This window comes from Macaca nemestrina, chromosome 11, assembly GCF_043159975.1.
Source record: "Macaca nemestrina isolate mMacNem1 chromosome 11, mMacNem.hap1, whole genome shotgun sequence".
NCBI classification, from domain to species: domain Eukaryota; kingdom Metazoa; phylum Chordata; class Mammalia; order Primates; family Cercopithecidae; genus Macaca; species Macaca nemestrina.
The window spans coordinates 108595646-108609052 of record NC_092135.1 but is presented as its reverse complement, the minus strand read 5'-3'; the positions used below and the strand labels follow the sequence as shown (position 1 = coordinate 108609052).

General features: G+C 35.9%; 1 protein-coding gene across 1 annotated transcript in view; it reads right to left on the bottom strand.

Annotated features, from left to right (window-relative positions):
- LOC105481139 (carbamoyl-phosphate synthase 1) overlaps window positions 1-13407 on the bottom strand; it is a 119616-nt gene that overhangs the window by 20227 nt on the left and 85982 nt on the right. The window contains exons 25-30 of the mRNA XM_011740476.2: window positions 12639-12820; window positions 8964-9158; window positions 8484-8551; window positions 6578-6653; window positions 2983-3060; window positions 461-568 (exon numbers count right to left, since the gene is read on the bottom strand). Of these exons, the coding sequence (XP_011738778.2) occupies window positions 461-568; window positions 2983-3060; window positions 6578-6653; window positions 8484-8551; window positions 8964-9158; window positions 12639-12820 (707 nt within the window). The remainder of the gene's footprint in view (window positions 1-460; window positions 569-2982; window positions 3061-6577; window positions 6654-8483; window positions 8552-8963; window positions 9159-12638; window positions 12821-13407) is intronic.

Below are 13407 nucleotides of genomic sequence, written 5' to 3'. Positions count from 1 at the left end.
TCCTAACTGAGAAGCATTGCTTCAGATGCTTCTCACCTGTGTGTGGCCCTGAAACATTAGAATCGCCGGGAGCAGTTCTCTATCATCCCCAGACTAGCAGCGATAGCGTCACCTTAGGACTTGTGAAAAATGCAAATTCTGGGGCCTGATCCAGAAATATGAAATCAGAAACTGGGGGATGGAGTCCAGCAGTGTGTTTAGCAAGCTCTCCAGGTGTCTGTGATGCACATTCAAGTTTGACCACCCCTGTACTCGCATACAACCAAAGGGGCTCAAAAGGACAGTGAAGAAAATTGTTATCTTTAGAATACCCAGGTGACTCAGAGCAAGGAAGTTAGCCTCATCATTAAATTTAACCTGCAGCATATCTTACATTGCTATCTAGCTTTAAAAAAAAAAAATTAGGTGTTTTTTTTCCCTCACTGTTGCCTTTTCCCTTCCACTTTTATTTATAAATGACCTTTTCAATGGCCCCTTGGCTGATGGTTTGTGTGGGCAGCATCAGAGTGGCATCTCCCGAGTGGACACCTGCATCTTCAACATGTTCGGAGATGGCATGAGAGATAACCTGGCCAAAAAAAAGAAAAGTATTTTAGAAAGAGTTTTCAGGTCCTCCTTCAAGAATGCTACACCCTCATCCTCCCCTTTGGTCCTAACAGATGCACTGAGCATGGACCAGTTCCCTTGCTGCATTCCTGATGAGAGCAGTAGAAAGTGCTGCCTCCTTGTGCAGTAACAAACAGATTGCCTCTAGAGGCAGCTAAGAGGGGCTGAGAGCCTACCTCCCTCATCCACTCATTAGCATTGGTATAAGTAATAGGAAAAGAGTAAAACTAAACAAATTCATATTGATGTTTAAGAATGGGATAGGAAACTAAAGCATTTGAAAAGCACTGAAAATATCTTCATCTTTTAGGCACTGGGAAAGAAAAGAAGGTGGGAGAGCTCAATATCTATCTAGGTAAATGGCACAACTTGGGTGGACTAAAAATAAGTCTCAAAGATCTCATTAAAAGATCATTAAATGGAAGTTTGAAAGAGGAAGGAGTCGAAAGGAAAATATTTTAGTCCTTTTTTAGAAGTAAGCAAACAAAAGCAATGTAATAATAAATAACCCAGGTTCATGTGACTGGTATGTGACTGCGTTAGGATTTTGAATCTTATCTGTCAGATTCCAAAGTCTATGGTCTCAATCACTATAACCCATGTGTTAATAATATGTGTGTCCTTGGGAAATGGCGAAGCTGAGAGTAAGGGAGAATAATTGGGTGGGTATAAAGGACTTAAGCAAATCTCTTATGTAATTTATTTATCAGATTTATAAACGTCTTAAAACAGAGTGACATTTGAGTTTCCATCCTTCTATTCTGTGACCTGGGCAAAGTGCTTTACTTGCTTAGCCTTGGTTTATGATAAGATAGGAATAACCTGCTCATAGCATAAGCTCATAGCATAAGGTAAGGATAAAAGAGACCACATATAAGTAAGAGCTCATTTTTTACAAGAGCTTATTTATAAAATAATAAGAGCTCATTTTTGGTGAGGTGTCTAGAAAAGGGGAGGCATTCACCCCACCGAGCTCAGCAACAATCATAATATACCTGCAGGTCTATGTCCATTTCTTAGCATGGCAATTTAAAAACTATGTGAATAACCTGTAACATTTCCAAAACAGGGAGTACAGGACGACGTGCAATAGTTGATATCTGAGAAAACCTTAGGGAAAGCACGTATCCTGGCAACCTAGAGCCAAATAAAGACAACAGACCAGCCTTATTTTACTAGTACAGTATTTGAAAAAGTACAAATGTCTCCAGGCCAGTCTTACATTCTCCACTTCCATATATAGGTATCACATTCCTCTTATTTTATATCTCAACCTTCAAATACTTAAGATGTTGAAAAAGAAAGAGATAAAGTTTTTGCTCTGAAACTCAGAAAACCAGGGATAAGAGTCCCAAGGAAACAGGACTTAGTTCAAGATAAAGAATACCTGAGATGTCAAAAAAAAAAGTGACCACAATATGTAATCCTACAATGTGTTGTGTTTTGTATCACCAAAGTGCTTAAAAGAAAACATATGACCACCTTCCAGGGATGCTGTAAAGAAAACTTCGGACTTGGAGGGTGGAGGGCTGGAATAAATTCTCTCTAAGGGTGTTTCAACTCAAGATTATGTGATTCTGTCGTAAGTACATACCATTACCATTTTTATTAACAAGATCTACTCTGAACTGCTAATCTGGAAGGAAAAGAAGAAAAGATTTAACATCTTCAGTAGTGTTTTGAAGTATTTGCAAAGCAAAAGATGAACGCCAACTTCATATTTTTCCTTAAAGCAAGTAAAATGGCATAGACTCCCTACAACATAACTTGCTACATTTTAAGAGAAGTCACAAATACATTATTAATACAACCATAAAACTAAAGTAAAACATTTTTTATACTTTCATTTCTCCTTGAAGTTGGAGGTATTCATTGTATTAGAAATACAAGATGTGATATGGTAAGCCAATTTCATATTATTATCCTTATCTACTTTGTTTGACTTTGCCTTTATTAACCCAATAAAAAGGGAGGAGGGTGGGAAATGAAGAAAGAAGAAAAAACAGGATTCAATTGGGAACTTCAGAAAGAAAAGTATTAGATGTTTTCATAACATCCATTGAAACATAAAAGGAAAGCTACAGACAAAAGAAAATGAGAGAGAAAATCTATTCAAAAGGAATGATGAGTACAGGATGATAATTACTTTTGAGTATCATCAGAGAAATTCTAACAGTATGAAACATAGAAAATGTTATACCCATGACACCTCAACTGAATTGTCAGAGAATTTGATTTTTTTAACAGCTTCTCCACTATTACTGGAGACCTATTTTATAGATATCGTGAGTTCTAACCTGTCAATATTTCAAGACTGTTAAAGAAAAAAAAATGATCAGAAGGCAGGAATGAAGGAGATGAGAATAAAGCACTTACCCTTCCATCTTTGCCAACAGCATCCATTTCTACTTCTCTGGCCCCTTCAATAAATTTCGTCAGCACCACTGGGTGCTCCTGTCATGAAGGAAAACAGAGGAGCAGAATATTTAGCTAACAGTATGTATATAGTGTCAATAAACCATGTACCTTAATTATTGTAAGTATCAGGGCAATACTTGCAAAACACTCAAGGTTGAACATACTACATAAACTCATTACCTAATCTGTGCTGTAAGAACAAGGTTGTTCTCTGCTTACAGTGAGGCAGAGGGTCTTTCTCCGACTTTGAGCGCTCAGCAAACTGACCATGAATCCTCAAGTATAGGCATCCAGGCCAATTAGAGAAAAGAGGGGACTAAGTAGGAAGCAGAATATGGCTTCTTTCTCTGCTACCAGAATCATGAATATTTCTCTACTTTATTATTATATAGTATTATTGGTTCAGAATATTTCTTTCTTTCTACCCTTATCTTTTCTGAGCACTACAACTCCCTAAATCAGATCTCTCTTTGAGAATTGTGGGAGAACTCAGAATGAGAGTTTCCTTTTGGTCTTACTCATCCTTTACCTCGAGTTGATTTGTCTTATGCCACTTCTAGAGTATGACATTTGGAACTGTAAAACCAAGTATTTTTATTTATTAATCTTAAAACATCCTTCCTTTCTTGGCTGTTTCAGACCCTTCTCATCCTGAAGTACTTCCCACACTCAGTTCCTCCAAGTTAGGGTTGGGATGCCCTCCACAACCTAACCCGCACTTGCTTTTCTCCAGACTAAATGAAGAGGTTGAGGGAAGATCTCCAGGGTTTAGATATCTTCTCCTCTGTGCCATAGGCTAAAACAACCTGGGCCACTGTCTTCTTACCAGGCCCTGTATTCATTTCCTTCCATGAGTCTCTTCCCCACATGCATTCTATCTTTTCTCCTCAGCTTCATCTTTCAAATCTCAACTCACCCTTCAAGGCCTAGGTCATACGCCATCTCCTCCCTGAATCCTTCTCTGAATATCCCTTTTTCCTCTGAACACAAACCCCTTCTGACCACTATCATGAAATACAGCATTATATAAAGCTGGCCTTCTGAAAAAACACTTTCTTCCTTTGGTATCTGTAAACTACATTTTTGGGCTTCTTTCTTCAGCTCATTCGTGGTTCTTTCTTCTCCTCTCTGCCTTAAATGCCAGTATTCCTCTGGTGTCTGTCTTAGCTGTTCCTTTTCTTCTATACTCTCTCCCTCAGTGATTGCTTTCATTTTCTAATCTTCAATTAAAATGATATGCTATTTATTTCAAAATCTATATTTACTTCTCTATCTCTAGCCGTGATCTTGGTACTCAATTCCAAACCTATTATAATAACCCTTGCCTTTAAATCATCTCCACTTGGATTTCTCACAGGCAGTTCATATTCAAAAGGTTAAAAAATAAATATATAATTCCTCCCTCTAGACTTTTCTCCTTCCTCAGTGTTCCCTATCTCAATAAATGGCATCACTGTCTACCCCGTTATTCAAGGCAGAAGACTCAGGAGTTATCCTTTATCTTCTTTCACCCTCCTCCTCCATTCATTCACTAATTCTTTTCAATGCACATTCTTATCATTTCTCTCCATCTTTAGTGTCATTACTCTTATCCCAAGCACTGTCATCTCTACCCTGAGCTATACCAATAACTCACTCACCTCTTTCCATGAATTTGGTCTTCCCCATAATTCACTCTGTGTACTACAGCACACTAATCTTTTTAAAATTAAAAATATGACTAAAATTCAAACTCATTATAATGACCAATAAAGTCTACTTTATCTGGTCCCTGACTACTTCTACACCATCATTAATAATCAGCATCACGTTTGATGTCCTAGCCATATAAAGAATGCTTTATCAGTTTTGAGAAACTCCCTACTGTTTCTCCCCTTCAGGCCTTCAAACATGCTGTTCCTTTCTTCCTCCTACTCCCACAATGTAAGCCATTTGCCCAGTTAATTCTGAATCAACCATTAGGTATCAATTAAAAGTCCCTTCCTCAGGGACTAGAGCCCAAGACTTTCACACTCTCCCTCAACATCCTGTATTTTTTCTATTGCAATGTTCATTGCTCATCATATTTAATTGTAATTATTTGACGTCTATTGAGCCTAGCAAAAAGAAGTCCTATGTGACAGTAGAGATCATATCTTTCTTTACATAAGTATAATTCCTGATACTGAGATCAATGCCACCATATAACAGGTGTTATAAATAAATGAATGCATACATAGATTAGTGATTGATTGGGGCTGGTTTTACTCTAGAGTCATTGAATTTAGTATCCCAGATGCTGCTGTAGTTTGACAGGGAACATTGAACTATAAAGTATTCAATCACAACATCTCTATTATTAAACTTTGGTCCCCTGTGGATTCTATCCATATGCTAATGGAAAAATACTTTAAAAATATTGTACTGAGATCCTATGAGGAGTGTTCGAGGCAGACAAGATGGGACACCTGCCTCATCACTCATGTGAGACCAGCTGAGTACAGTAGTCAGTCCCTGAAAAGGGCCACATGGCAGGACCCCTGGCCAGGAATAAAATAGAGGAGAAGACAATTGATGTCTCACTCCATTAATGAAAACTGGCCCATTGGAAAGATTCCTTTCTCAGCTATCTGATTTGCACACAAACATGAATTCAAAATCTACCTGGTTTTCTTTTTTTACACTCTTTGCCTTTTCTCACTCTTTATTCTTATCTACTCTCTTACCACCCAAACATCCTTGGGAGCAGCTATCATACACAGAAGAGGGATCCAGCGTCATGTGTGCAGAAACAGTCCATGCACTTTATTCCTCTTTGAAGTGCTCCTGATTTCACTCTTCCTCCCTCCAAATTCCACTTGCCTAACATCAAACTCTTCTCTATGAATTGTTCCCCCCCTTAAAAAAAAAAAAAAGCCCCAACAAGCTTTTGAAAGCTTTTAAAAGGAAAACATTACTTTTATCCTCTACAATACAAGATCAATAACCCCACTGGGTAAATCTTAAATGGATCATGCTGAGGTAATACTGAAGGAGAAAGTAAAGGCTGAGGGGAAGTGGAGGAAGGCAGTTGAGTTGCCACAAAATAAGAGATGTTTGTATTAACTCACAAATTGAATGTGCCAACATGAAAAAATAAAAAATAGTTGAGTGAGGGACTATGAAAGTTGCATGTTTGACTAAGGCAAAGTTCCCAGATGTGAAAATTAAAAATCAGGAAAGCTTTCACTTGTTAATGGTGAGCAGGGTTGAGCAGCCCTTGAGACTAGGAATTCCAGAAATACCCTGACCAGCATCTAATTCATGAGAAGAACAAAAATCATTGTCCTTTTAGACTCCTGGAGTCTAAAATCTGTTTTGATAAAATATGCACAGGTATTCCTCTTTTTCCACCAACCTTAAAAATCTAGTTATAATTTAATACCTTCAAGTTTTCTCATTCTTATATATAGGAGACTAGAGGGTAGAAGAGGAAAAAAAGAAAACTCATTCTAACACATTGTGTGAAAAGAAAACATACAAAGTAAGGTTGTATTTAAGAGACAAAAGTCACTACAAAGAAATTGGACACTACCTGGGAAACTCTAGTGGCCTCTTCTAGGAATTTTTTCATCTCATCCTCAGAGAATACCACATTCATAGCAGACCCACTGGAAAAGGAGGGGGAAAAAAAAGCAGGTCAGGTTTATGCTAATGTTAGACTTAACTGGTTCTCAGAACAGTTCCAGACAACTTTTAGGTCTAGTCTGGGCAGAATAACAAGGTGCCTCTTGCTAAATTGAGACTTTTCTCCATTTAATCACCAGGACAATCAACCAAAGTATAAAACTGACAAAGTTGAGGATAGAAGAAGGTAAAGTGTTGGGGGTCGGTAAACCTGTATTAATTCCCAAAGGGAATCCTGGTAGCTCCAGTAATTATACTTCTCCAAGGTTTGCCCTTTCTGATTTACTATATTAACACTCTGCTGGTTCCAGGTAATTCTTAAGCCTTAGCAGGATTCAGCCCAGAACCTGATTTCTCCAACCTGTTTCTTCAGAGTTCAGTATCAACTGCTGATCTTAGCCCACTGCTCTGTTGTCAAAGCAGGTTATGCTACTCCCTCAACCAGATTGCAGATGAATCAATTTTTAAAGTAATATTTGCTAACATAATGTACAGTATCTGAATAAAATCTTTTCAACTATATCTTTTCTTTTTAAATACTTGAGAAAAAATGCTATCTGAAATCAATTTACTCTGAATTTCAACATTTTCAAAATGGGTTGGGAGGGGAGGAGAGGAGGAGTAACAGAAAGCAAAAAAAAAGAAAAAGAAAAAGAAAAATATTACTTTGCTTTTAAACAGAAGCATTTACCTCTTTTACACTACTACAAATTTCTCTTTTAAAGTTAAAATATATTTTTAATTGGCAAATAGTAATTGCATATATTTATGAGGTATTATGTGATGTTTTGATCTATGTTTTGACATTATCGAAAGTCAATCAAGTCATTTATATATCCATCACCTCACCAGTTTATCATCCTATTACAAATTTCTGCCTAAAGGGCTTTCAATTGCTTCATTTGTTTAAGAGAGGAAGGCTAGAGCAATAATGCTTATCATTCAGAGTATATGAAACTGGAACAAAAATATAGATTGCAAAAAGGGAAACGAAGTGTGATAGCAAAGCTGTTTTTTTAATCCTTCCTTAAATGTGTGCATGTTTAAATTAATTTACATTAACTCCTCAAAGAGGTAGTATTATTAGACTATGGTTTACACATAATGATATTTAAATAACAAGATTTCCACCTCATTTGAAATTTTTCATTTTCATCATTTTAAAGGAACTCATATCAAATTCCATTTACACTTTCAAATTGTGCAGAGCAAATTGTGTTTCTTTTATTATCCCCTGTTTAGTGAAGTCATTCCTTACATGTGGTAACATCTGAAGAAAGTAAGTGATAATTCACAACTTCTCCTTTCATGATAAAACTTTCTTTTAAAGTTTAATATAAAAGATCCTGACTGTCCCTGTTCCTCACCATTATAATTTATCTATTAAACATTCTTATCTCAAAAACTTAAAATTTTAAAACAAAGGCACTATCAGAAGGTGCTGACAATAGTCAAAGATAAGCTGTCATTACTGGGTATCAGAAAACATGCTGGTGAGAGATACCTCAATTTGTGTGTGTCTTTTTTTAATTGTCCTGTTCTCTAATACAAAGCTACCCTCTCTGGTAAGGAGATGCCTTCCACTACACTTCTAGATGAAGAACTGTAGTCTCTTCCTATGGCCACTCCCTGAAGGGAAAGCATTAAACTAGAAGACCACACATTGGTCCTTCAACTGGCTGTGATGGTTTGGAAATTGTCAATGGATTTATAAATTACTACATATAGAACCTTAGTGTTATTAGTATACAGCATGCATTTCTGTATCTCCCAATTTTTGAATCATTGTTTTGAAAAACAATATACAGTGTTACCTCAAAACATAGGAAGGCCTCAACAAGCAGGGGTAGTCCACAGACTTTGCAAATTCCAGGGCTTCATTCTAATTAATAGAAGCAACGACAAAAATGTATGAATAGTTTAAAATATGCAATAAAATTACAGAATGTATCATTAGCTCAAGTGGTAACCCAGCTTCTTTATTCTCTAAAAGACACCATTAAAATGTAAATTGGACACTGAAATACATAAAATTCCTAGCTTTTGATTCTAAATATCAAATCTTGTTCAAAACTGGTTTGAAATTATTTTCATTGTCTGAATCTTAATGAGAATACTGCTATCAATTCATAATCAGCATTTAACTGCAATCATGGATATACAACAACTTTAAAGAAAATTCACTAAGTGTATGCATTCTATCTGCCCTGTAGTTAACATATCCAATAGTCAACATTCAGGTTACAGCTCTTCAAAATAGAACGTTAAAAACAGATACTTGTTTCTCTCCTTACCAAAGTATTAACAGCTTTCCAAGGTGCCTGAGCCACCTTCAGCTCATCCAAGACGGCTGAGAAGATGGAGCGATCCTCAGCCCTGTCAATCTGCAGGGGGCTTGTGCCCATGATCTTGACACCATTCTTGTACAGAGGAACTGCCAGGTTGTTTGGAATCTGGCCTCCGACTGATATGATGCAGCCACCACATGCCTGAAAAAGACACGCACAATATCAGCCATTGGAGTAACTTCATTATGAATGGACAACTATGCTAATATTGCATCTATTTCCTTACTGATAATTCTTAACCTGATTGTGATATTTACATCTCTCCTACCAATGAATACTGTTAAATGATGCCACAAAGTTTTGACTTCCCAGGCACTTAGATGCTACAATCTGTGCAAGATTTCCATACAAGTACACATGAATATCATTTGTGACGTTCACATGTGTGGCAAATGGAAAGGAAAATCAAGCCAATAAATGTTTGCCACGTACTCTATTCTATAATCAATTAATTCCCGGACTACTGCTGGAATTTCCTAACTGAATACAGATTTCTCCCTTTAACACTCCCTTCTCCTGCACACCTGCACCCTAGCACTTCACATTAAGATTAAGCAAGACTGCTTCATCAAATTGTTCCTACACTCAGAGTTCTCCAAAGGTTTCCGTTGCCTAGAGAATCAAGTATAAACTTTTGACCCCCAGGGCACTTAAGACTTTCCAATCTTATCTATTATCACCCCTCTTAGCCTCAAAAAGACTACTCATTAGCCCCAACTACCTACTTTCTCACTAGCAAATTCTTTGCACCACTGAAACTTCCCTGGCTGTTGTTTCCTTTCTCTTCTCTTCCAGCTTATCTAACCTTCAGCTACCCCTTAGGTCCAGTCTAGTATCTCAGGTCCCACTTTGATGACCTTCCGCTTTGATGACCTTCCACCTTCCCCTCTCCTTTGCTGCAGCCTTGGTACCTGTCGACAGTACCTAGTAACTGATTTTAGTTCCTACTGCCTTACTACTTGCTTTACAAACAGTGCCAGAATCTTTAGCCTTATTTCAGATGTTGATTTGTGTAAGATTTTCTTACATAAGCCCAAAGCTCCTATTAGCTGTGTGATGGTGTTGTGCAGGTCTTGCCCACACAGCAAAAGGAATTCAGTATGAGAACATATTTGTAAGATGTTAATATAACATAGTTTTATGGAATAATCCAATCTTAAATTGATCCAACACCAAATATCACGGGACCTGTAGGAACATAGGGATGAGAACCTGGTAACCCACACAGGTAAATCATCATCCTTATCCTAGCCATTATGCCTGAATAGTTTCAAGAAACCTACTGAAATAAAATCTTATAACTTTTGAATATTGTTTAGTAGATTTCTAAAATATTTAGGCCCAAAATTCCATTAAGCTCCCAAAATTCCATTAATCATACCTAGATCTGTTTGCATCCTTTTTACCCATGTTAGTTTTCTGTTTTTTTAAACCTGATAGCACTAACCTACCACAGCACAAGAATATTTCTGAAACAATATCCAAGTTGCAATCATACCAGAAACATATTTTCAATAGAAAAACATTAAAAGGAAATGCTTCAAATTTATTTGAGAATATCTTAACTTATCCCGGCCACTAATCACTTTGGTTAGTCCTTATTTTTATGCACAAATTAGATGTATTACAGAAAGAATGTAATGTGAGAAAATTTATCTTTCTAACAGAAATAGTATTTGCCTCATTACAAATGGCCCTGGTTTTTGGAATTTTATGAATTATCTCCAATTTATAAAATTCTATCTGTACACCTGCCAATGAGAAGGATGATGCTTTGTATTTTACTAATTTACATTTTAGTAAAAGATGTTTTATAGTTTAGGCAGTATTTTAGGATTACATTTAATTACAATTAAGCCAAATGCTATAAATGAACCTCAATTCTGTCTTGAGTCATGCATTCTCTAATGGGTTTTGCCTATCACTAATTAATGTCTGTCATTAATCCATTCATTTAACTTGTTTTGTGACAGAAGTACCATTGTCTACATTTACATATGTACATCATATTATGTCCTCTAGCATATTTTAAATTACCTCCTAATATATAGTAATACTATATTTTAAATACAAATTAGTTTCAAAGAAGGCCCAACTTAATTCTTTCTGTAACACTGACTTCAGTTTTAGTAAACAAATCTCATTAAGAGCCATGTATAATTGTATCCAAAAGCAGTCACAAAGGTTTTTCATCTTTCTTTAAACCATTTCATGAGGACATAATTAATTATATGCAAAAATGCCTGCTGCTATCATCTGTAATGTTTTTTAATATTTTTAAATTAGTATTTGATTTTTCACATTTATATCACAGATACTAGTTTTATTGTTAATGTCTTGAACCTGTTTTCCTAGGTGTCTATCATACTGAACCTGGATTTATAAAATATTCAAGAAATATTTGTAGGGTACACTTATTTTGATGCCCACCTGTCTCTGAAATGAATATTAAGGAGTGATTTAAAAACAACCATGTCAGAGATAGGTCTAAAAAAAGTTATATATTCTATTTAATGGATCAATTTTATGAAAGGATTAGTAGGCCAGGCCCAAGTAGACAACTACAATTATACATCCTTCCTAAACTTGTCTACTTTGTTTTGTAATAGTAAAATAATAACATTATTCTAGCACTATACTTCATACTTTACAATCTGACTTCAGCCATAAACTCTACGTTAACTTCACAGTATTTGCAAGTGGCATGTGTTTATACTCATATGATTCATTTAAAATAAAGATAAAACACAGAGAATTTATGTAACTTAAAGAAATCAATGAGGTTGTCAGTCAAAACTAAAATTTAAGTATTTTGGCTCCAATTTAGTACTTTTTTCCCTCTAATTGACTATATTTTCAACACAGAGATGATTTTCTGTTAAAAAGTAATAATAGTAACTGTAATAATATCAAAGGCCTAACTACTGGACATCACTCTAAAATTTTCCAGTAGTTTTTGTTTTAATTATAAGATAATTTAATTTGTGCTACAGTCTTATAGTAATCTGCAATCCCATGAATTCACAGTGAAGATACTCAGTAATATTGGGATGGGAATGGAGGAGCAACTGTAAATGAAAGCTATAAAAGAAGCAAAATTATTCACAATGAACTCATTGATCTTAAACTGAAGACTAATGGCTTCATCTGATGGAACAAGGAATTAACTGGTCTTTTTTGAACAATTGACTATTTTCAGTGAACTGTTCATCATTAAACCACATCACACAAACTAGAAAGAGGCTGTTTATTGTATGTGTAGACGACCAATTAAATCACTCTGCAAGATATTTATGAGGGATCATCTTGCATTAGTTAATATGTATCTGGCACATGTTATCAAGTAGAGTTTTCAATCTAGCTGAAACCCTTAGAAAGAAAAAGTAAACTTTATGTGAAAAATAATCACTCTGTGCCAGGGGCTCAAAAATATAAGAATGGAGTGATTTTTTTTTTTTTTAGAGTTTTACTACAAAATAAGACAATGGATGCCACTGGCAGTTCTTTCTTCTAAGGGGAATTATAATATATATCTACATACCTGAATGCATATATATAAAGTGTATACTGCATATAGCTATCTTCTTTTTTTCTTTTTTTTTTCTGTTTTTCTTTTCTTACCTCCTGATGGTAGATGTCTAGGATTCTCTCCAAGGACAACTCTTCAAAGTACAGTTTGTCACACTCATCAAAGTCTGTGCTCACAGTCTCAGGATTGCAATTCACCACCACCGTCTTCTTGCCAAGTTGACGCAGTGTGCGGATACTAGAGACAGCACACCAATCAAATTCCACACTGCTGCCTGCAGAGACAATGAGATTGGCAAAAGGGGTAAGAGAAGCACAAAGTTACAATACAAAAAGAAGCAGAAATGTATCACCCGTCAGTCCAGGCTAAGGAAGCTAATGACTTTCAATTCAATGTTTAAACTCCAAAATATAAATTTCAAATCCATGATGCATGCTATATTAGTAGTAGGAGAAACAGGTACAAATTAAACAGCAAGGAAATATTGGCTTGTCATATATGCTAAATTCTGCAATAGAAAATCTCAATATTTGAAATATTTAGAACTTCAATGTTAATGGCAGGTAATTTTAATGATAAAAATAACCCTCACCTACTGAAAAGAAATTCAAAGTGAATACATTGACCTCAATACACAAAAATAGTTAATCCAGTGATCAGGATACTTGAGCCCTTTTTTCAGCCTTTCCATTTAATCTACTGTCTGAGGGCTGAACCTAATGATCCCTGAGGTGCCTTGCAGCTCTGACATATCCTGATTGATAGAAAAGTCCTATCCTTTCCAAGCATATCCTTTTAAACTTGGCAAGGCCACCCATGCAGAGTGAGTGACCTTCTATAAAGAAATCTGAAGTGTAATAA